This window comes from Semicossyphus pulcher, unplaced genomic scaffold, assembly GCF_022749685.1.
Source record: "Semicossyphus pulcher isolate SPU_LCO1_2020_fin unplaced genomic scaffold, fSemPul1.0.p SCAF_24, whole genome shotgun sequence".
Lineage (NCBI taxonomy): Eukaryota > Metazoa > Chordata > Actinopteri > Labriformes > Labridae > Semicossyphus > Semicossyphus pulcher.
The window spans coordinates 244,232-265,906 of record NW_027211698.1 but is presented as its reverse complement, the minus strand read 5'-3'; the positions used below and the strand labels follow the sequence as shown (position 1 = coordinate 265,906).

The 21,675-nt window shown below is 39.0% G+C and overlaps 1 protein-coding gene across 1 annotated transcript in view; it reads left to right on the top strand.

Annotated features, from left to right (window-relative positions):
* The window catches only part of LOC138603385 (gamma-aminobutyric acid receptor subunit gamma-3-like), a 147,834-nt gene that overhangs the window by 26,592 nt on the left and 99,567 nt on the right, over positions 1–21,675 (top strand). The window contains exon 3 of the mRNA XM_069675135.1: positions 4,221–4,288. Coding sequence (XP_069531236.1) covers positions 4,221–4,288 — 68 coding nt within the window. The remainder of the gene's footprint in view (positions 1–4,220; positions 4,289–21,675) is intronic.

The window sequence follows — 21,675 nt, the reverse complement described above, 5'->3', positions numbered from 1 at the left end:
CAATAATATATGTAATGAAGATTTAGTGTACGCCTACCTTGATAATGCACTGTGGTGTAAATTAAGGACAATTCCCTTCAGGTTGTTGCAGTTTCCAAATGCTGCAGACCGGCTAAGCTGCAACGGATTAGCTTTATACACCATGCTTCCACCTCTGGGGTCCTTTTATTTTGGTTTTACTGTCACCAAGGTTTCCTCCAGGTGTTTCTGGCCCAGAATCCAAAAACATGCAAATGACTTGGACAAATCTACATTGCCCAAATGTGTGAATATTGTTTATATCCATCTTTGTCTGTGGTGGGAAACTTGCAATCACTGGCAGTTTGTCTTCAGTGTGTTCCCCAGTGCATGCTGGAATACACTTTGTCCCCTGGTTAACACGAAAGAACAATGTCTTTTCTTTTCTTTTGTAATTTGAACATTGTGTTTATGTGTTGTCCCATACACCGTTAATGCCAGATTTCCCCAAGGGGACAATCGAGTTTTTATTCTTGGCCTAAACTGGGGCTTGATGCCAAGTAATGATGCCGGATAATTTCAAAAGAAGGTTAGAGATGCTAGTCATTGACCAGAAGGATGCCAGCAGAAAACCCTGTTGTGACTTTAAAAAGTTAATAAAAACAGAAATTTACATAAATGTTCCACTTCTGCACAAAAGGATGGATTTAAAGGTATTTTAGTCCGGACAACAAAACACCAAATTAGGGGATAAAAAAAACAAAAAAAACAATGGTTTTCCATCCCTCTAGTAGGGTTCCAGGGACTTGTAGAATCAATGCTGAGCATATTGAAGCTGTTCTAGTTGCACGTAGTGGTCAAACACCTTACAAAGACACTTTATCTCAGTCTGTATATTAAGGCATAGTCCGATCTGAATTTTTTGGATGAAGAACTAATTTCAGAAATGCAACTGCATTATTACTGCACTATTGTCTAGTTGGTGGAGCAGAACATGCTTTTGGAATTGAATCAACGCCTCCCAGGAGGCCTTTACTAACCAAAAGTGTTTTGCGTCAGTGGCCCAGCACAGCAGGTCCCTGGGGACATAACAAGCAGATTTGAACACAACTGCATGCACTTGAAGTTCACAGAGCACACCAAATTACATAACTGTAAAGATGCTAGCAATTTAACAGTATGTCTTATAATATAAGTCTTCAGTGTCAATGAACCATAAAGAACAATTGAAATTAATTTATACAACGGTTAGTTCTGACCAAGTAATCTGATAGGACAAGAGGCATTCCATGAGTGGTGAGAGTACAACATCACTGTGACTTTTCACTCTGTGTATCACTCTGCCTCATCCAGGTGTTCTGAATACTGTTAATTAAGATTACTGCCGACCGTGTATGTCTACATTAATCAAGCTGGTGCCTCTGAATCACATAACAGACACCTCTTTCACTGGTTGATGATAAAATAAAGGCACACAATAAAAAAACAGCTGACCTGTGGTAACCTGTAGACACAGAGTGCAGGAGAATGTTTGGGTTGCTTGGCAACAAAGGTCCAGTTCCATTTAAGTTGTGGAACTAATTGGGTTGATGGAGCAAAAATTAATGTGTTGTTGATTATTAATTTTTACTATTTGCAGCTTGTATAACTGTTAAAAGCCTGTGGCCTCGTGCCTACGACCGAATCACAGTCGTGATGATATTCAGTACAACATCGGTTCATCTCATGTGATATAGCCTAAGTAACAAGGGTCATGAAGTAGCTGCATGTTTCTCCAAGCTAATGACATAAAAAAGAAACATGATTTGATGACTTGCAAAGTGCCATATGTCTATTGCTCTTAAGTGCAACAGTTTAAAGATAAGAAAAAGTGAAGACTATTAGATTTAGATGAATGTTTTTGTTATTTCAGCATTTTCCCTCTTTTCATGTTTTATCAGTCTTTATTTTCTGGGATGATAGTTCATTCTCATTCACATACTCCTTCCTTCCTTCCTTCCTTCCCTCCTACCTCCCATTTTTACACAAGCAACATTTGGGAGCCCAGGATTCTTCTGCAGGGGTGGTGAAAGGACTCACACCTGAAAACAATTCCCTTTATATGTGCTTTAATTAATCCAGACCCCTCCTACTTCCCGCTCCTCTACAGAAACCTCCTTCTCCATATGTGCTCTTCTCAACAGCAATGTATTTATGTTGAATATGTAGAAATAAAAAAAATCTGAGTCATAAAAAACAGCAACAACTGGTCAACATTTGCTGGAGCGAGACCAATCCTCACCGATTTAATCACAACAATCAAGGCCAGTAAATAAACAAACACGTGGCCCCTGAACTACTACAATTCAGTGAGCTTGTGCACTGTTAACCAGAAGTAGAGGTCGACCGATTGATCATTCTGGCTGATTAATCGGCCCCAATAGGACTTATTAAAAACTATAATCATCGGCGGATCTGGGCTCCGATAGTGGCCGATGGCTGTGCAGCCTCAGGCAGGGACGTACATCGCGTGCATTCGCCTTTTTAATAGAGTCTCCATACGTGACATACAGCTAATGCAGGTACCTGGGATAATTAATGAACGTTAACTTTATAACACAGCTTTATTCACAAATTATGATCATGATAAGGTTGTTGTTTATAGTATTGCATTATTAATGAATTAGACTATTGTTGACTTTCACTGCTTTTCTGCTGAGCTCATGCTGCTGTCTCTGTTTAGCTAGAAAGCTCGCTACAATTTGGCTAGCAGTGAGTGCAAGCCTAGCACAACTAATGGGATCATATCTGATCATTTGAGGGGCACTTTTGCTGAAAATATATGTTTGCGTGTGCAACTCCAGAGGATACTCTTAACAACTGTTAGAAAACCATGAAATGCCACTCGTACTTGGAGACTGTGAGAGGGGTGGGTGGGGGCTAAACCTTTGCTGTACCGGGGATCAGCTGATTCATATTATATCTGACTCGTTTCAGTTTATTTCTCCCCTCAAAAATTATCTCTGGAATATAACGTAACAATATCAGCTCTCCACGATACAAGACAGGCAGGCAGGGAGGAAAATAAATAATTTAACTGTTACTTAGATTACGTACCAATTCGTTCTATCTTCTAAATAATCCAACCACGTAACGTCAACTGTCCATTCATGACATGAAATCCCACTTTTTATGATCCTCCTCTCTCCGGTGATATGCAAAAACACTAATAGTTTGTAAGAGTGGTATTTAAAAATGTAACGGGACGCGCAGCATCTGGCCTGATAGACACCATGAAAGAGCGCATCGCCATGTAAACAAATCCAACATTTTTCCAACCATGTAATCCAGCAGATCACACTTCAGGATACTCTCCGTACTTATTATCAAAATCGAAGTGGCAAAAAACGTGCTTATTAAAAACCGGCGTTTGCATAAGGCTGCTGTAGGAGTAAAGCACGTCACGGCGTCAACACAAACTGTTGTGACCAACATTGTGTTTGTAAAGTTAAAGGAAAGGAGCGAGAGACTGACACAGGGGCTGAATTAATGTTTCTGTTTTTTTCTCCCAAATATATGCCAGAAAGCTTCCGTGATGATAATAACCATTCATTTGTAACTTTAGTAAAACTTTACTTCATCAGGAAAGTTTTATTAAACCAGCAACTTTAAGAAAACAACTGCAGTATAATTTCAATTTAAAAATGATTAATAAAGTGCAACTTAAATCATTCATGTAGATTTAAATAAATATTAAATATATAAAAGTAAATAATGAAGTTTTATATGTGTATATATATATATATATATATATATATATATAATCAATTTGATAGCCTATTTACTGAATAGTTATATTGAACTGATTTACATGTTTCTTGTTTCTTACATCAGACGGCAGCTGGAGGAAACACAGTCCCTCTATGGGACTATTTTGCTGAGGAAAGGCACAGTGTGGGCACAACAAACTGAGTTAGATGTTCATTTGCAGATTATATTTTCTTTACTACTTATTTTACTCGTACAAACTATCATTATGATATCGGCCTTTAAAAATCCACTATCGGTCGACCTCTAACCAGAAGGGCCAGAAAAAAATGTAATGGAGTGTAAATCAAATCCATAACTTGATTACGGCAACTTCATACATGTATCCTCAGCCACAAGATGAAAACACTGATAAATGACAAATCAAACAAAGATTGAACACATAAATCTCATGTGTCCCACCTACAATATGTGCAGATTACATCACTCACTCTTCTTTCTTCTAACCCTTGCAGTGAAACCAACAGTCATTGATGTGGGCATATATGTCAACAGCATCGGGCCTGTCTCATCCATGGATATGGTGAGTTAAAATGCTGTCATTCTCCTTTTCTCCCCCTGTCAAACACATGCATTTGTCCATTGTCTGACATTAGCATCATCCTACATGAATACTGCCATTTCTCAAGCTGTATTTGAAGGTCATGTGAGCCAATACAGCTGTTCGTGTGACGAAGAAAGCCAAGAAAGGCAGGTGTGGATGCTTTGCTCATGTCCTGGGTATTTAAAATCACTAATGTGCTTAATCCACGCTGATCAACAAAAGAGTCATAGAAATTATTCTATGAAAGCTCCCGCCACTATCAACCTAAACAGCTTTTATCTGGAGGGAACCAGGCTTCGGCATAACAAAGTGTTATTTCTTCCAGTTTCCCTTCCTTTTGGCTTTATTTAGTATCGGATCATTTGCACCCTCATGAAAACCTAGAAGAAAGTTTGACAACAAGAAAAAAAATTGTTTGGGAAAAAAAACAGAGTATTTGTCGATGAATATTTCATTATGGTCGCCTGATCAGATGCCATTAAACATGAAAAGTTGAAACTGAAATCTTGATGAGAGGTAATGAGAAAATAAGGACTTATCAGACAACTGAGAGCATAAGCAGTCTGTAGCCTTGAATGACTTGCGGTAGACTAAATGGATGCAGGATTTTATTATGTATAATGCAAAAGGCCTGTTCTGTTCAGTAGCTGTCAATACACTCAAATTTGATATTCATTTTTATGCTTGAAGATTCTATCTGAAAACATAATATATGTATTGCTTTAAAATTAATGATAAAGGCATGGTATTGAAAGCATTTCATCTCTGACTGTACTAATTCAGCACGGTTGCCTGGCAACATGAAACATCTGTGATATAAAAGTAAGAGATATGTTTTAACTGTAAGCCTTCAACTTTTTACATCATATCTTCTCGTTCAGAATTTAACTACAAAAAGAACAATAAATTGAATGTCATTGCTGTACATTAGGTGCAATGCTGCACTTGTATTTGCCATTTGAAGTTATTTTTACTGCAATTTGAAAACAAGCCTGTTAGTCATGTTATTATTCAGCATGTACTGATGAAGGATTGGTATAGTTTAATGAATTTTTAAATGAGTGCAACTGAACACAATTGTCCCAAATGTCCCTATTATTTTCATGTCATAGCTAACTACACAGTCTTTTACCAGAGGCTTTTTAGGAGTCCTCCAAAATAGCAACTGGGGATATTCAAATTGGGAAGCAGTTGGTTTTATATGCTGGACTTTAAGGAGCCTACAAAGAAGCACTGTCACTTTAGAAAAACTCCTGTGAACTTGTTGTCACTGTAGATGGTGTGATTGAATTTGAAGAGGGATCCCTCCTCTATTGTTTTTCATTAGGTTAATTGCATTTCAGTCAGACAACTAACGTTGTGATACTATGAAACGTTTATTGCAACAGCAAAACATAGCTTGTGTTTGGCATCTAGGCTCAGACATCACTCCTCGCAGATAAATTTTACATGCATAAATTTGAGGACTGATGAGATAAAACGTAAAGCACCTAGTCGGAGCCCACAGGTGAATGCTGGGGTGGTGGTGGGGCTAAAAGAATGAGTGCAGTACTGGTGCAGGGCAATGAAATCTTACAGCTTAAATAGATATAAGTGTTTGTCAGGCGATTGTAGAGAATGACGCATGTCAAGTATGAAGTGCAGCTCGAGTTGCCTGCCTGAACTAGCTTGCACGTGTCACTCCATATATCTTGTTTAAGTTTTTGTGTGGGAATTTTTTTTTATCCAAACTGAGGCTCAAGGATAGAGCGTCTCGTATTTGTTATTTGTGGTTTTGGCCTATACTTTCATGAATTGAGAGCTATTCAAAGTCCATTTATTGCCTGATGAGAGAGGAGATGTGAGCATTTACTGTGTTTTTCTTCTTGTCATGCACCTTCCCTTTCTGTGGCTGACATACTTTGCCATCATGGTCAAGAAGTCGGCAAATTTTTCATTTGCGTAAACCCACATGCAACCACAGGATGACTTCATAGTGTCCACAGCACAACTGAAGTGACTAATACATTGCATTTTCCTTTGACTAACTTGCATTAGAAGCCACTCCAAGTTTTGCCAGTTAAATGCAATTGATGCAAAGATTTAATGGTAAAAATGAAGGCTGATATCTATGAGACAAAATAATGCAGAATTACATGCTTAATCGTTTCCTGTGCATGTGAAGTCATCTTGAATCCAAACTGTAGAGAGATACCCACTGAGTGCACAGAGCAAGCTAAAGTTTCTTGTTGTCTGAGTAGGACCATAGGACCATCTTTACAATAAAATGATCATGCCATATCAAAAATTGTGTTTATTCTGTATCAATCTTAAGGATTGTAGTTTCACTAAATAAGAGAACATAATCATTTTCACAGAGTAGACAATACAGTGCAATAGACAATACTGAAAAGCAAAACCCTCTCACAGAATACTGAAATTGAATAGGATCTTGACAAAGGCATGATCTGTTTTAAACCTATTGTATTGGATTGCATTATACACACTCTCTTCTTTTCTTTTCTTTTATTCACCCCCAGTATGTTTTGATTTACACAATAAAAGGATAATGCATTGCAAACTGGTCATTACTCAAACTGAAGCCCCTGCAGTGTGATTCAGCAATATAAGCAGACAGCTCTTGAAAACACTGGAGGGGCTTACTTATGATGGTTTCTTTCAACAGGATCCTGTTTATTACATGGCTGCTTACAGAAGACATCAATTGACTCTACAGATAAACCGATAAATGCTTGTATTGCATAAGAAAGACACTGAGAAGCCTTCATTTAAAAGCAGAAAAAGCTTTTACGTAGAGGAGAGCTTATTTGACAAAAAAACCCCAAAAAACATAATGTACCACAAAAAAAGTGTGAGCAGACCTGAGGTTACCTTTTACTGGTCAATCACAAGTAAGTGTTCAACAAAACCATGCCATAATTATGCCACAGTTGTACCTGTCAGAGGAGCACTGCAGGAACAAGACACACGTGCAAAAATACCTCAAAAACAGCTGAACCTCAGTTTCCGTTTTCAGAAGCTTTAAACATCAGGCACAACACCATACAGTCTACAGTATATGCCACACACACACACAAACACACACACACACACACACACACACACACACGCATAAATGCATACATTCATAAACACACACATATACTGATTAGCAAGATTAGCTAGGTCATTTAGCCATGAACGACGGCTCAAGAAGCAGCACAGGCATTTTTGTGAAAGAAATTTTGTTAAATGAACCAAAATAGTGGTCTGGGGGTTTAGTCACTCTGTAAGTGTTTGACTTTGGCCATGATAACTGTTTCTCCCTGTCATTTATCAGTAGTGTGGCATTTCAGTTTCAGAGCATGTATGGTAAAATGAAATGAAGATCACTAAGAAATAGTACCATAGAAATAAAAAAAATACTTGAGGCCCTTAGTTTTAGAGTTTATAATTGTCCTTTGATTCCGAGAGTAGTAAAGAAAGCAAGAGAGGAACAAATAAAGCTGTGGAGGATGAAAGTGGATGAACCCTGTTAGACAGTAACCACCCTTACTTGTTATAAAAGTAAAGAGAACACATCTGTAAAAAGGCAGGGATCATTTTGTCAGCACTACACCTGCTATTCTATTGGTTTCTGGTATTTTGAGTGGGTTGTTCCGAGAGAAGACCAGAGAGCACACAGAAGCTGCCTGAGAAGGGCTTGAGCTGGAGTGCAGGAAATCTCATGCAAGCAACAATATTAATAAATAATGTTCTCAAACTAAAATACCAGGCTCTTAAATAAAGATAAAAAGCCCATAAATGTCCTTGTCTTCCAAAGTTGTAAAGAATGCAATAGGTGTAATAAAGAGTAGAAAAGAAAAATCTGCAGGCAACGACAAACTGGGGTCATTTTATTGGTCAAGACTACACCTGGCATTCTGTTGGCTAGAGGATTTTGATAAGCTTGTTGCACAAAAAAAATGTGGGCGCAAAGCAGAAACCTGAAAGCTTATGTTTCACAAGCACACAGAAGTACCTGAAGCTGAAGCTGAAGCTGGTCTGCAGGAAATCTGTGCAAGCAACCACATATCTGAGTGCAAGCATGCTGGAGAACACAAGTAGAGCTAATCTGAGTGCAAGCAGGGGCTGTGTGAAAAACTGATTGCGCGTGTGGCACCCTGGACATTAAAGTTACTACGACCATAAGCGCCAATCCCATGGGTGCTTTGGGGACTGAGCGTGGGAAACCATAGAGTGTGGAGCCGGTGGGTGTTCGGCATTCTCCATGGGTGCTCGGGCCCCAGAGAGAGATTGCCAATCGGTGCCTATGAGTATGCGTACACTGAGAACGATTTTAAAATGCATGGGGCTTTACAGGAGAAAGAATCAGTCTGATCCTCTGGAGGTTGCATCTTTTCTCATTTATCAGCTGGAGGGGCACGGGAGGCTCCATGGATACAAGCTCCCCCATCTCAGCTGCATCCAAGCTGGGTATGTGGTGACCCAAAGCACAGTGAGACATTTGTTAAAATTTCTAGACCCCCGTGGTGTTGAGCAAAGAAGCAGAAATCGTCTGATGCGACGCATGATATCGGACTGATTCTTTAAAGCCTGTAAAGCCCCATGCATTTTAAAATCCTTCTCAGTGTACGCATACTTATCACAGTATCATCCACCGTGCTCATGTCTCAACCCAAGCGTAGAACTTTATCAAATCCTGTAAATGAGACATATTTTTCGATTTGTCCGTCCACGTTTCCTCACTCAAACATCAGTTTCATGTTATAACAATATAATTTGTCATATTATAACATGATAAGTTTCATGTTATAACAATATATTTTTTCACGTTATAACGTGATAAGTTTCATGTTATAAGAATAAATGATTATGTTACAACGTGATACGTTTCACGTTATAAAGTGAAAATATCTTGTTATAACAATAAACATTTCACGTTATAACGTGATACTGATCTTTTTTATTTATTTCGGGGTGACAGCAATACGCTTCTGTGGCTTTGCTATGGATTGACGGGTGCTTTAATCCTCGAATAGGAGGAAGCTAGCGCCAATTGTAAAGCTGAACAATAACAGCAACGGCAGTAAGACAAACCGCTTAACTGAAGCTGTCTTTTTGTGTTTACCAGATGTGTAAAAGTGCACAAACAATATATGCATATATTGATTTTGAGTTCATCTTCATGTAGAACTTTGTTTTTGTGTTTGTTCTATTGTTTATTGTATGGAATAAGGCAGTTAACTAGCATTAGCCTAGGAAGTAAATTTAAACTCACAGTGCATGTTGTCGATATTTCTGCATGTGAACGTTTGTGACCTGACCTGGTGTTTTGCTGTTACAATAGATAATGTGATTGCCATTTGAATGTGTTGCTTAACAGCTGACCAACAATGCAAAAGTAGAGATGACCCTGTGCATCGCTTTTTTGTTTACAGTGTAGCAGCATGACTTTATTCTAATGGAAAGGCTCTACTGAGGGCAGGCTTGTCACGCTGTGTCTGTGTCCTATATTTGAATTAAACCTAAATCATAATCAAAACCTTCATAAACTGTTAGCAGAGTTGAGCTGTATCAGGATATATTTGTTCCCATTAACAACTATCTGAATGCTGTGATCTGAAAGCCAACATTTTTTCAGTGAGAATATCTCATGCTTTCACTGTACTTTTGTACTGCAATTACAATTAGGCAAACTCGGATCCCATCGGCTATAGTCTGACGACGATATAGCCTCTGGGGACACCTGTGAACATGCGGGGGCATGTAGCCGGCGGTTATTGATAAACAACTTCCTTTTCCGTGTGCTGCATTGTTTACAGAAAAAGAACAAGCTTTTCTTGTGATTTACTTTACTTAACAGGTCTTACCTTTGCCGAAATGTCAACATCATGATGCAGATTTGTAAAAAGTAAAAATGAAGCTTTGTCAGGTCTGTCCCTGTTGAACGGAGGTCGACTCGATAATTTCTGATGCATTCAAGGAGGTTGGGAAATCTGAACACTTAACGGCTTTCGTGACACCGCTTTAGGGAAATTAACTCAAGTTGAATTTTAGATCTAGAACAGATTGTTAGCTGAACTTGCTGCAGATGTCTGTTTATAGAGATTAATTAGAAGCTAAATCATCGTCAGATAGATGATGTAACCTGGGATGTCATTCAAATTCAATCAATCGATCAAATTTTATTTGTATAGCGCCAAATCATAACCAGGGTAATCTCGAGACACTTTACAGAAAGAGCAGGTCTAGACCGACTCTTTGTTAAGTTATTTAAAGAGAGGCCCAACATGAATCACCATGAGTAGCACTTAGCAATATTCGGCACATTGGCAAGGAAAAACTTTTAACAGGCAGAAACCTCGAGCAGAACCCGACTCATGTTGAACAGCCATCTGCCTCGACAGGATGGGCCGAAAATGGGATAGAAGGAGATGCAGGATGGAGACAGGCAAAGAGAGCAACAACAACATATGTTCTTGTTACAACAACAACATATGTCCTTGTTACATGAACAACAACAGACACATACTTATGGTTACAATGCCAATAATAGTGGTAGACTAGGGTGAAGATTGGCTAAATAAATTAGTGAGAGAAGCAGAGTAATGATAAAGGCTGAGGTAATCGTAATTGTAACAGTTGAAGTCAACAGGTCTACTATTAGCATTAGCAGCAACAATAATGATACTATGGGGAAGGCTGATGTTAGTAGTTGTTGCAGTCGAGCAGGTCCACAGCAGCAGGTGGTCTGCAGCAACGATCCCCAGGAACCTTCAAGACAGGGGAGCACAAGAACTCCCGGGAAGATATATGGTTAGTAATGTTAATGGGACCAGAAGATACAGAGTTAATGAGCTGCATTAATATGACAGAGAGAGAGAGAGAGAGAGAAAGAGAGAGAAGCTTGGTGTGTCAGATTCCCCGGCAGTCTAAACCTATAGCAGCATAACTATGGGCTAGTCCAAGCCTGAGCCAGCCCAAACTATAAACTTTATCAAAGAGGAAAGTTTTAAGTCTACTCTTAAAAGAAGAGAGGGTGTCTGCCTCCCGGACCCTGACTGGTAGATTGTTCCAGAGGAGGGGGGCCTGGTAATTGAAGGCTCTACCTCCAACACTACTCTTAGAGACTTTAGGTACCACAAGCAGGCCTGCATCCTGGGAGCGCAATGTTCTAGAGGGGTAATATGGCACTATGAGCTCTTTAAGATATGATGGGGCCTGACCATTAAGAGCTTTGTAAGTAAGAAGACGGATTTTAAATTCTATTCTAGATTTTACAGGAAGCCAGTGCAGAGAGGCTCATACAGGAGAGATGTGATCTCTCTTCCTAGTTCTTGTCAGCACACGTGCTGCAGCATTTTGTACCAGCTGCAGAGTTTTTAGTGACTTATTAGGGCAGCCTGATAGTAACGAGTTACAATAATCCAACAATAATAAGGAATGCATGGACTAGTTTTTCTGATTTTTTCTGATGTGTCTGATTTTTGCTATGTTGCGGAGATTAAAGAAGGCTGTCCTTGATATTTGTTTTATGTGGGAGATGAAGGACATATCCTGATCAAATAGAACTCCCAGATTCCTAACAGTAGTGCTGGATGCCAGGCTGATGCCATCTAGGGCAACTATATCATTAGAGAAAGAATCTCTAAGGTGTTTTGGGCCGAGCACAATAACCTCAGTTTTGTCTGAATTAAGTAGCAGAAAGTTTCTAGTCATCCAGATCTTTATGTCCTTAAGGCATGCTTCTAGTTTAGATAGCTGATTGGTTTCGTCTGGCCTCATAGATAAGTATAATTGAGTATCATCTGCATAGCAATGAAAATTAATGGAGTGTTTCCTCATGATATTACCCAGAGGAAGCATATATAAGGTAAAAAGAATCGGTCCGAGCACAGAACCTTGTGGAACTCCATGACTAACTTTGCTTTGCATAGAGGACACATCATGAACATTAACAAACTGAGATCGATCTGATAAATAAGATTTAAACCAACTTAGTGCAGATCCTGTAATGCCAATTAAATGTTCTAATCTCTGTAACAGGATGTGATGGTCTATCGTGTCGAAAGCGGCACTAAGACCTAACAGGACGAGTACAGAGAGAAGTCCTCTGTCTGAAGCAGTAAGTAGATCATTTGAAACGCGCACAAGTGTTTTCTCAGTGCTTTGGTGGACTCTAAATCCTGACTGAAAGTCCTCAAATAAACTGTTGTTATGAAGAAAGTCACATAATTGATTAGCGACTGCTTTCTCAAGGATCTTTGAGATAAAAGGAAGGTTAGATATAGGTCTATAGTTAGCTAAGGTGCCTGAATCTAGGGTAGGCTTTTTAAGAAGTGGCTTAATTACAGCTAGTTTAAAAGACTGGGGTACATAGCCCGTCGATAAAGACATATTGATCATATCTAGTAAAGAAGTGCTAATTGAGGGAAAGACTTCCTTAAGCAGCTTGGTTGGAATCGGGTCTAAAAGACAGGTTGATGGTTTAGAGGAAGATATCAGAGAATTTAGCTCAGGAAGGTCAATTGGAGAAAAACAGTCAAGGTAAACATCAGGTTTTTGAGCAGTTTCCAAAGATACATCTGCACCAGTTAATGGCTGGAGGTTACAAGTTTTGTCTCTAATCTTTAGGATTTTGTCATTAAAGAAGCTCATGAAATCGTCACTGCTGAGGCCTATAGGAATACTTGGCTCAATGGAGCTGTGACTCTCTGTCAGCCTGGCTACAGTGCTGAAAAGGTACCTGGGATTGTTTTTATTTTCTTCTATGAGGGAGGAGTAGTAGACACCTCGAGCATGCCGTAGGGCCTTCCTGTATTTATTAAGACTATTTTGCCAGAGTAAACGAGACTCTTCTGTTTTGGTGGATCGCCACATTCTTTCAAATTTACGCGACATTTGCTTCAAGTTACGAGTTTCTGAGTCATACCATGGAGCTAGCCTCTGTCGTTTGATAATCTTCTTTTTTAAGGGGGCAATCGGGTCTAGAGTACTTCTCAGCAAACCTGCAGTATTATCAACAAACTGATCAAGCTGAGAGGGACTAACATTAGCATAAGAGCTTTCTGTGGTAAACAGATGTGGTAAAGAATTAAAAGCAGCTGGAATTGTTTCCTTAAATTTAGCTACAGTCCTATCAGACAAACATCTTGTGCGTACAATTTTTATAACTGGAGAGTAGTCGGTTAATAGGACATCGAATGTTACTAAATAGTGATCTGATAAAAGAGGATGTTGTGGGAAGACAATTAAGTTTTCGGTTTCAAGGCCATAAGCTAGAACAAGGTCGAGGGTGTGGTTAAAGCGGTGAGTAGGCTGGTTTACACTTTGAGTGAAACCAATAGAGTCCAAAAGGGACATAAATGCCATGCTAAGACTATCATTATCAACATCTACATGAATATTGAAGTCCCCTACAATAATTATTTAATCTGAACTCAGGACTAAATCTGATAAAAACTCTGAGAATTCAGTTAGAAAATCAGAGTATGCGCCAGGAGGGCGGTATACTATCACAAATAAAATAGGCTGTAAAGTTTTCCAAGCTGGGTGTGAAAAACTCAGAACAAGGCTTTCAAAAGAGCTGAAACTAAGTTTTGGTCTAGGGTTGATTAGAAGACTAGAACTGAAAATAGCTGCCACTTCACCACCTCGACCAGTGTCTCGAGGAATATGAGTATTAAGATGACTGGGAGGAGTGGATTCATTTAAGCTGACATATTCTTCCTGACAAAGCCAAGTCTCAGTTAAAGAGAATAAATCAATATGATAATCTGATATCAGATCGTTCACTAATAGAGCTTTAGATGACAGGGATCTGATATTTAACAGACCACATTTAATTCTCATATTTTTTGGCATAACTTCGGTTGTTGTTTTAATTTTTATTACATTTTTTTGATTTACTCCTTTTTTATTTGAGTTTGAATTAACTGTAATAAAAGGCCTGGGTTGGGGGGCAGACACAGTCTCTATAACATTAACATTGTGGCTGGGAAACTGCTCACAGGGAAGCTCAGAGGAGTGTGTAGGACTACAGCTCTGCCTCCTGGTCTCAACTCTGGTTTGTCAGGTTTTACGACTAACAAACTTAGCCATATTACGAGACAAAAGAGCTGTACCATCCAAAGTGGGATGAATGCCGTCTCTTCCGATAAGACCAGGCTTTCCCCAGGATGTCTGCCAGTTATCTATGAAGCCCACATCGTTTGCTGGGCACCATCATTACGGCCCAATATGTTCTGCCTGCTTTTGCTCTCCACATAGACTGTTTTTCCTGCAAACGCTGCAACCTGCCAATACGTGATTGGTCAGTATTACAGGGACTACAAGCGTACTACAAATAGTAACCTGAGGTACCCTTTGTCTTGAAATTGTGATTTATAGAAGTTCAGAAGAAGATAGTGCAACTTCTTCAAAATAGGACCCACACAATAGCTGGAGGTTTTTGAGTAAAAAACTGTGTAGTAGGTCAGTAAGGCACGGCTGGGCTCAGCTCACTGTGGGAGCTCAAACTTTGTTTTAGTAGAGAACAGGGTCCTGCTGTGACATTCCAGTGATTTTCCTCCTGTGTAAGCACTGATAAGATTCACCCTGTCAGGGCCGATGGATGCTGGTCAGTGGAATGTAAATCCCTGCCCACCCTCGGGGTTGACTGGACTGGAATTAGTGCAGAGTCACAACTCTTATATACATATATATATATATATATATCTCTCTCTCTGTCCTCCCCATCCTCTGATCCATTTCTCTGTGGAAATGTTACAATGTCAGAAAGAAAACAACAGATTTCTCGAGCATGGCCTTGCCTGTTTTATTTTATTTTTTATTTTTTAAAGCTCTACATTCCCACTGTACTGCACTTTCCTCTTGCTTGAATCCAATCCTTCATATGGCCTGAGACCGCCATTCTGCATGTGTGCACCATCTGATGTATGTGTGTATGTGTGTGTCATCTACATGAAAAACCAGGTCAAATCCCCAGGGTGCACTACATGCATAATACATATTGATAGTACACACACACCCACACACAGCAACTGTTTCCAGGGCCCCGACATAGTCAGTGACCACACTCCAGGAAGCTTCTCATCTGCCTTTGAACAAAACACATTATTTTTCCTCATTTGCTCCAATGGTAATGGGCACTGGCTGGGATGATGCAATGCCAAATGAAGCTGATAGTAATTCACGACATACTGTGATGAATGGTTGAGTGATTAAACAGCATTACAGGCGTTAAAGTCAAGCAAAAGTGCTAGGCTTTTATAGCTTGTGCTGGGAGAGTTGGATAACACGGCCGGTAAATGTAAAGACAAAGATGGATGCACTTTGACATTGACACTAAGATGACAGCCTTGCTCGAGCCAGGGAATAGGTGGCACTTTGAATTTGCTGCTCTTCTATTGAGCCTACCAGTGTGTATTATCCAGGCATAGAATTTATTACGACCACCTGCTATGTCCATGAAATAGACAGATTACATGAAACCAAACTATGATCCCCTATTAATATATCACTAATACTAAACCCACCTGACAAATGAGATGGCGGAGCAATTTGAAACCTTGAGTCAAATATGACACAGAAAAGCATGTGTGTCTCAGTGTAACAAAGTTGGTTTTATGTTCATGGATATTTAACTTAATCCTGTTAAATAGCTGTCTGCACACAGAAAGAAATATAATACTGTTGGAAGAATATACTACTACCAACTTCATCTTTCTGTATTGCAAACATTTATTTCAAGCTATTTCAGATACTACTGTTACTATTGAAACATCTTAATTAGCCCCAAAACTACAATGTATAATTTACGGTGTTTCAACTAATTAATTATTTTGATTAATCAATAAGTAACTGATATAATAATATATCAATAGTTAAGTCTGTAAATTAAAAAAAAAACTGTCAGTCAAAGTTCTCCTTAAATGTGTCCAAACCCTAAATCCAAAGTGTTACGTGTGTGCATATAAAGTCTGATATTGAGTGGCCCAAACACAACCTTAAAAAAAACTATAACAAGGCTTAAATTTCCTTTTCATGTAGCATTGTGTTTCTCGCAAGAAATATTTGCTTTTTAAACTTTGCTGTTTAAACTGGTTGTAATGGAACAGACATATTTACAGTATTATCTGCACTGAGGCCATGTACTGGTCAAGGCCTTGTTGTCATTGGATTGAGAGAAAATACTTCCTTTAAACATCAGTGGGGACTCTTCCCCACTCACATGACTGATGTGTCAAAGCAGATCATTTTCACCTATGTGGAGGTGTCAGGCTGCTATATGTGGCCCTGTGACAGTTGTGGCACAGCTCAGCTTTTCGTCACATTCAAAGTAAAATTGTACTATATCAGACGTCATCCTACTATGTTAATCCCTGGTTGATGCTTCTTTAGTGATTCACTCAAGGAGCAAGTTAAGGGTGTAGAGATGTAAATGTGTTCTATGACCCTCTTCTCGCAAAACTGACCGAAGAAGGCCACAGTTCATGATGTACATAAAGAGAGGTATTCATAGCAGACGCATAGCAGTTTGCATGGACATACGTCAGAAAGCTAATCTAAATGCAAAAAGAAAACCAAATTAAATATGCAGAATATAGTGCCACATTTTTTGAAACTAGTTAATTTGATAGGTTATATATATATTTGAACATGTTATAGTCTTTATTATAAATTTGATAAATGAAGGCCAATGAAGAGTTTACATTTTTTTAGAAGTGCCCTGACTGAGCATCAGCAAGGCACGTTCAATACATATCAGCCATAACATTATGACCACCTGCCTTATATTGTGCGGATCCCTTTGGCTGCCAAAACAGCCCTGACCCGGCAAGTCATGGACTCCACAAGACCTCTGAAGGTGTGCTTAGGTATCTGGCACCAAGGCATTATCAGCAGATCCTTTAAGTCCTGTAAATTGCGAGGTGGGGCCTCCATGGGTCGGACTTGTTTGTCCAGCACCCTGGACACAGATCCCACAGATGCTCGATTGGATTGAGATCTGTGGAATTTGGAGGCCAAGTCAAAACCTTGAACTTGTTAACGTGTTCCTCGAACCATTCCTGAACCATGTGACATTATCCTGCTGAAAGAGGCCACTGCCATTAGGGAATACCGTTTCCATAAAGGGGTGTACTTGGTCTGCAACAGTGTTTAGGTAGAAGTTGCGTGTCAAAGTAACGTCCATATGAATGGCAGGACCAAAGGGTTCCCAGCAGAACATTGCCCAAAGCCTCTGCTCGCTTGCCTGCTAACAGAGCCACCGGATCCTTTTCTGTTGGGGCGATGCATTAAAGTTTAAACAGAAAGAAGTTGTAGTCTTTTTTATCCGAGCATGAAGCATCTTCAAAGAGGTATAGATATGAATAATTGTCTATGTTTGCATACATGCATGCTACCTTTTCATTTGCTATTTAATTACCTGAGGCTAAGGCAGAGACGTTTTCTCAGAGGACAGACATATTTTAAGATAGGAGAAGAGAAAAGATAATATAGAACTTTATTAATCCCAAAGGAAATTATAGTGCCAGGTAGCTCCAAAAATACAGTACAAAATTAAAGAAATACAAAAAACAACTAAAATATAAGTGAAAATATAATGTGTGTATGTATATAGTGTATGGTTTAATGCAAAAGACGATAAGTTATTAAATTATGTGCCTTATTACATTACTTACGGATTAGTTTTTATTTTAGGGGTTATTGCTTTAGTTGTTTGCAGCATTATTAGTAACTAAATACGAGGGGTACCACATTGAGAAAAAAGTCTCATTGGTTAATAAACTTTAGACAACACCACTGTAACTGATAACAGTAGACATTTTAAAGGATCACTGATGACGCACAGTACCTGAAGGGCTTATCTTGCATTCACATGGATTCAGGCAGACAATAGGCCGCAAACTAGAAATTATTTTAGTGGTAGAGAATAGACCAGTAACATTAGGTAAGGCCAGCAGAGGATGCAGACAACAATGACGTTGTGCAGGGGTGTCGAACTCAAGCAGAGAGGGGGCCGAAATTAAAAACTGGGTCTAAGACAAGGGCCGAACAGGGTCAACTTAAATAAACCACGTTTTTATCAGAGGTATTATGACAAATTAGTGATACAGAAATATGAACTTAACTAGTCCAAAGAGATCTTATGAAATTCACAACAAACTAAAGGTATCAAGAAAATCTTAAATACTGTTTTTTTTATTCACAACACCATCAAGAAAATAAGGCTATCTAAATGTGATGCCATTTTATGTAACTATTTCTTTGTGTGCTGTACCGAATGTTGTGTCCAGATCGTCTGCCTGAACCTCAACCAGGAGACAAGATCCCTCTTTGACAGAAACAATATTTTAAAGCAACTATGTACAGCTGTGTGGTTTTACAGTCTGTGATTTTTCCTTTCTGTACACTACATCAAAGACAAAGGAGCAGTCTGTGCGTGCACACGTTATGTCTGTATGTGTGCCTGAGTATGAACAGCTTTTCTTGGTGATTTTTATTGTTTTTTAAAGATAAATCCTCTGAAGTACAAGCTCTGTGTGAGTTATTCCAGGAACATTTTCTTACTTCTTTTCAATGGCCTTTGATCACCTCTTTTTATTAAGATCCTTTATAAATGTATCTTTCGCTCTACTTTTATTATGTCGTCATAGTCAGCTGATGAGGACATTTAAATTTGTTCAAATCCTTACTTGTCCACTTTTGAGATTAAAGGTCAATTGCAGTGCAGTACATATCAACAATAAAGTCATTTATCATTCCGTGATTAAAAAAAGAAGAAAGACGAAGAGAGAGACAGTGTGAGAGATGGAGACAGATTATTCTTCTTCTTGGGCGGGCATCAATCTAACACAGCCCTCAATCCTCTTGGCACAGAGATCCTGCATCCTGCAGTCAGCATATACATTTCAAAGATGTTATTTCTGAATGCTGTCAATTCACAATGCAAGTGTAATGAATACTGCGAGTGTGTTGTATTATGTTTACTTTTTGTCCAAACCTGAAGTGAGCAATCATTACTATAATTATTTTCACAGTCTCTTTTGTCACTATTGTGTGGGGGTAAACAGCAGCAAGGAAACTTATTTTTTTTAAATCTTGGTTTCATTTTGTTGTTTATAATGCTGCAAAATTAAGGGCCCTATTGTCCACCCAGCGGGTACACAGCAGCGCTTCTACTCATAAGGAAAAGCAGTGTATTTTCACATACAGGCAATCCATGTTTTAACATATATCGTGCAGGAACCTGTGTTTTTTTTTCTCCGTGTTCGAGGACACAGTGGAAAGAAATAAGTTGAATATGCCGTTAGGGGTCCGGTTTATATAAGAAGAACTGAAATCGGCAGTGTAAACAGCAGCAAGGAAACTTATTTTTTTTAAATCTTGGTTTCATTTTGTTGTTTATAATGCTGCAAAATTAAGGGCCCTATTGTCCACCCAGCGGGTACACAGCAGCGCTTCTACTCATAAGGAAAAGCAGTGTATTTTCACATACAGGCAATCCATGTTTTAACATATATCGTGCAGGAACCTGTGTTTTTTTTTCTCCGTGTTCGAGGACACAGTGGAAAGAAATAAGTTGAATATGCCGTTAGGGGTCCGGTTTATATAAGAAGAACTGAAATCGGCAGTGTAAATAGCAATACGCCTGGCTGTTAAAGGGAATGAGAGCTGACACTCTGATTGGTTTGATTCATGTTAGGGCCCAATCAATATTGGATTTTTGGGGCTGATGCCGATTCCGATATTAGGGAGTAAAAAAAATTCCGATATCGATATATCGGCCAATATATTCACATATATTAAACATGTATCTCAAATTAAAATATTAAAATTCCAAATCTGAAAAGTTGTCACATTTGCATGACATACAAAATTCAAATAAAATAGTGTTTCTGTAGCAACTTTAATAGCAATAAAATAAAATATCAAATTAAATAGATGTGAGTATAACACAAAAGGAGGAACACAAATGATTTTCTTGTTTTTCCCACCTTCACACTAAAGATAAAAGTCACGAAACACAGATCAGCTCATTTAACAGACTGATACTGTTAATAATAGTAATAAAAGGCTTAATGAGCAGGATTTTCCATATTAAATATTCCCTCTTAATCTACAACATAATCCAGGAGAAGTGTGAGCTGGTGTCTGCATCTGCAGAGGATCTGCCCTCCGTCTGTGTTTCTATTCTTATCATTCTGCTCTGTTCGGGACATTTTGGACGATCTATGGACTGTCTATCGCGGGGCAGAGGTCTGGAGCTCAGCCAACAGTCCCCAGGTAACTCAACAAACAAAGTGGTGCTCAGCCGGGCGCTTTTGAGTATGCCCAAAGCCGCCTGGCACCTCTCACCCTGGGCAACTCCGTAAAAGGAGAGAGTCCAACCCCTCTCCAGGATATTGGTTCCAGAACCGGAGCTGTGCGTGGACGTGAGCCCAACTATATCTAGTTGGTAACGCTCCACCTCCTGCATCAGCTCCGGCCATTTCTCCAACAGAGAGGTGAAATTCCACGTACCAAAAACCAGTCTACACTGCCGGAGATCAGCACGCCAAGTCTCCCGCCTTACCGTGAGCCTGTTAGAATTTAGTCCAAAGCTTAATCTAGTCAAACAGAGCTACCCACATTACTGTGAACTACTGTTTTTTTGTATTTATGGTTTCATTTCATATTATTTGTTTTTGCAAAATCAAGCTTTTTGCTCTGTTATTACAAAAACTACAGTGAAAAGTGTCGCTATGTTTGAAGTAACGTATCCTGTTTCTTCATTTTGGTTTGGATGGAAAAGGACAGATTGCTGAAATTAATTTGATTAATAAAAGGTTTTTTCTTCCTGTTCAAGCTAAAAAATCTATCGCAGTGCAAAGTAGTATGTAATTATAGAAATGCTCTCTCATTTTCTTTGATTGGCCTGGGAACAAAGCCTCTCTTTTAAATTAAGTTTATAATTTTCCTCTTCTCTTGAATCTAATTTTGGCAAAGAGGTTGGATTCCTGGAATCTCAATCAGTGTTGAAGGGATGTTCCACATCCTGCAGCTCCAATGATGTGATTAAGGTTAATATTACAGGTGTGTGATTGCATAAAGGTGCTCAATGCATGCACATGGTAAATCATTTAAAAAACTATATAAATATTGATGGTGAGATCTGAGAACAGGGAGAATAAAAATTATATGCTGGACCCTTGACTTGAGGATTCTCATGTTTATTCTTGTGTATTCTATCATTTTGGTTTCTCGACAAACCACCTCAATCTGTACACGCACTTAGACGTCCGCAGAATGAAAAAAAGTATGTACCCTCAGTACAACAGCAACAGGGAATGGACAAACTGAATAATTGAGTCCATGGAAAATGAAGGACATCCTGAACC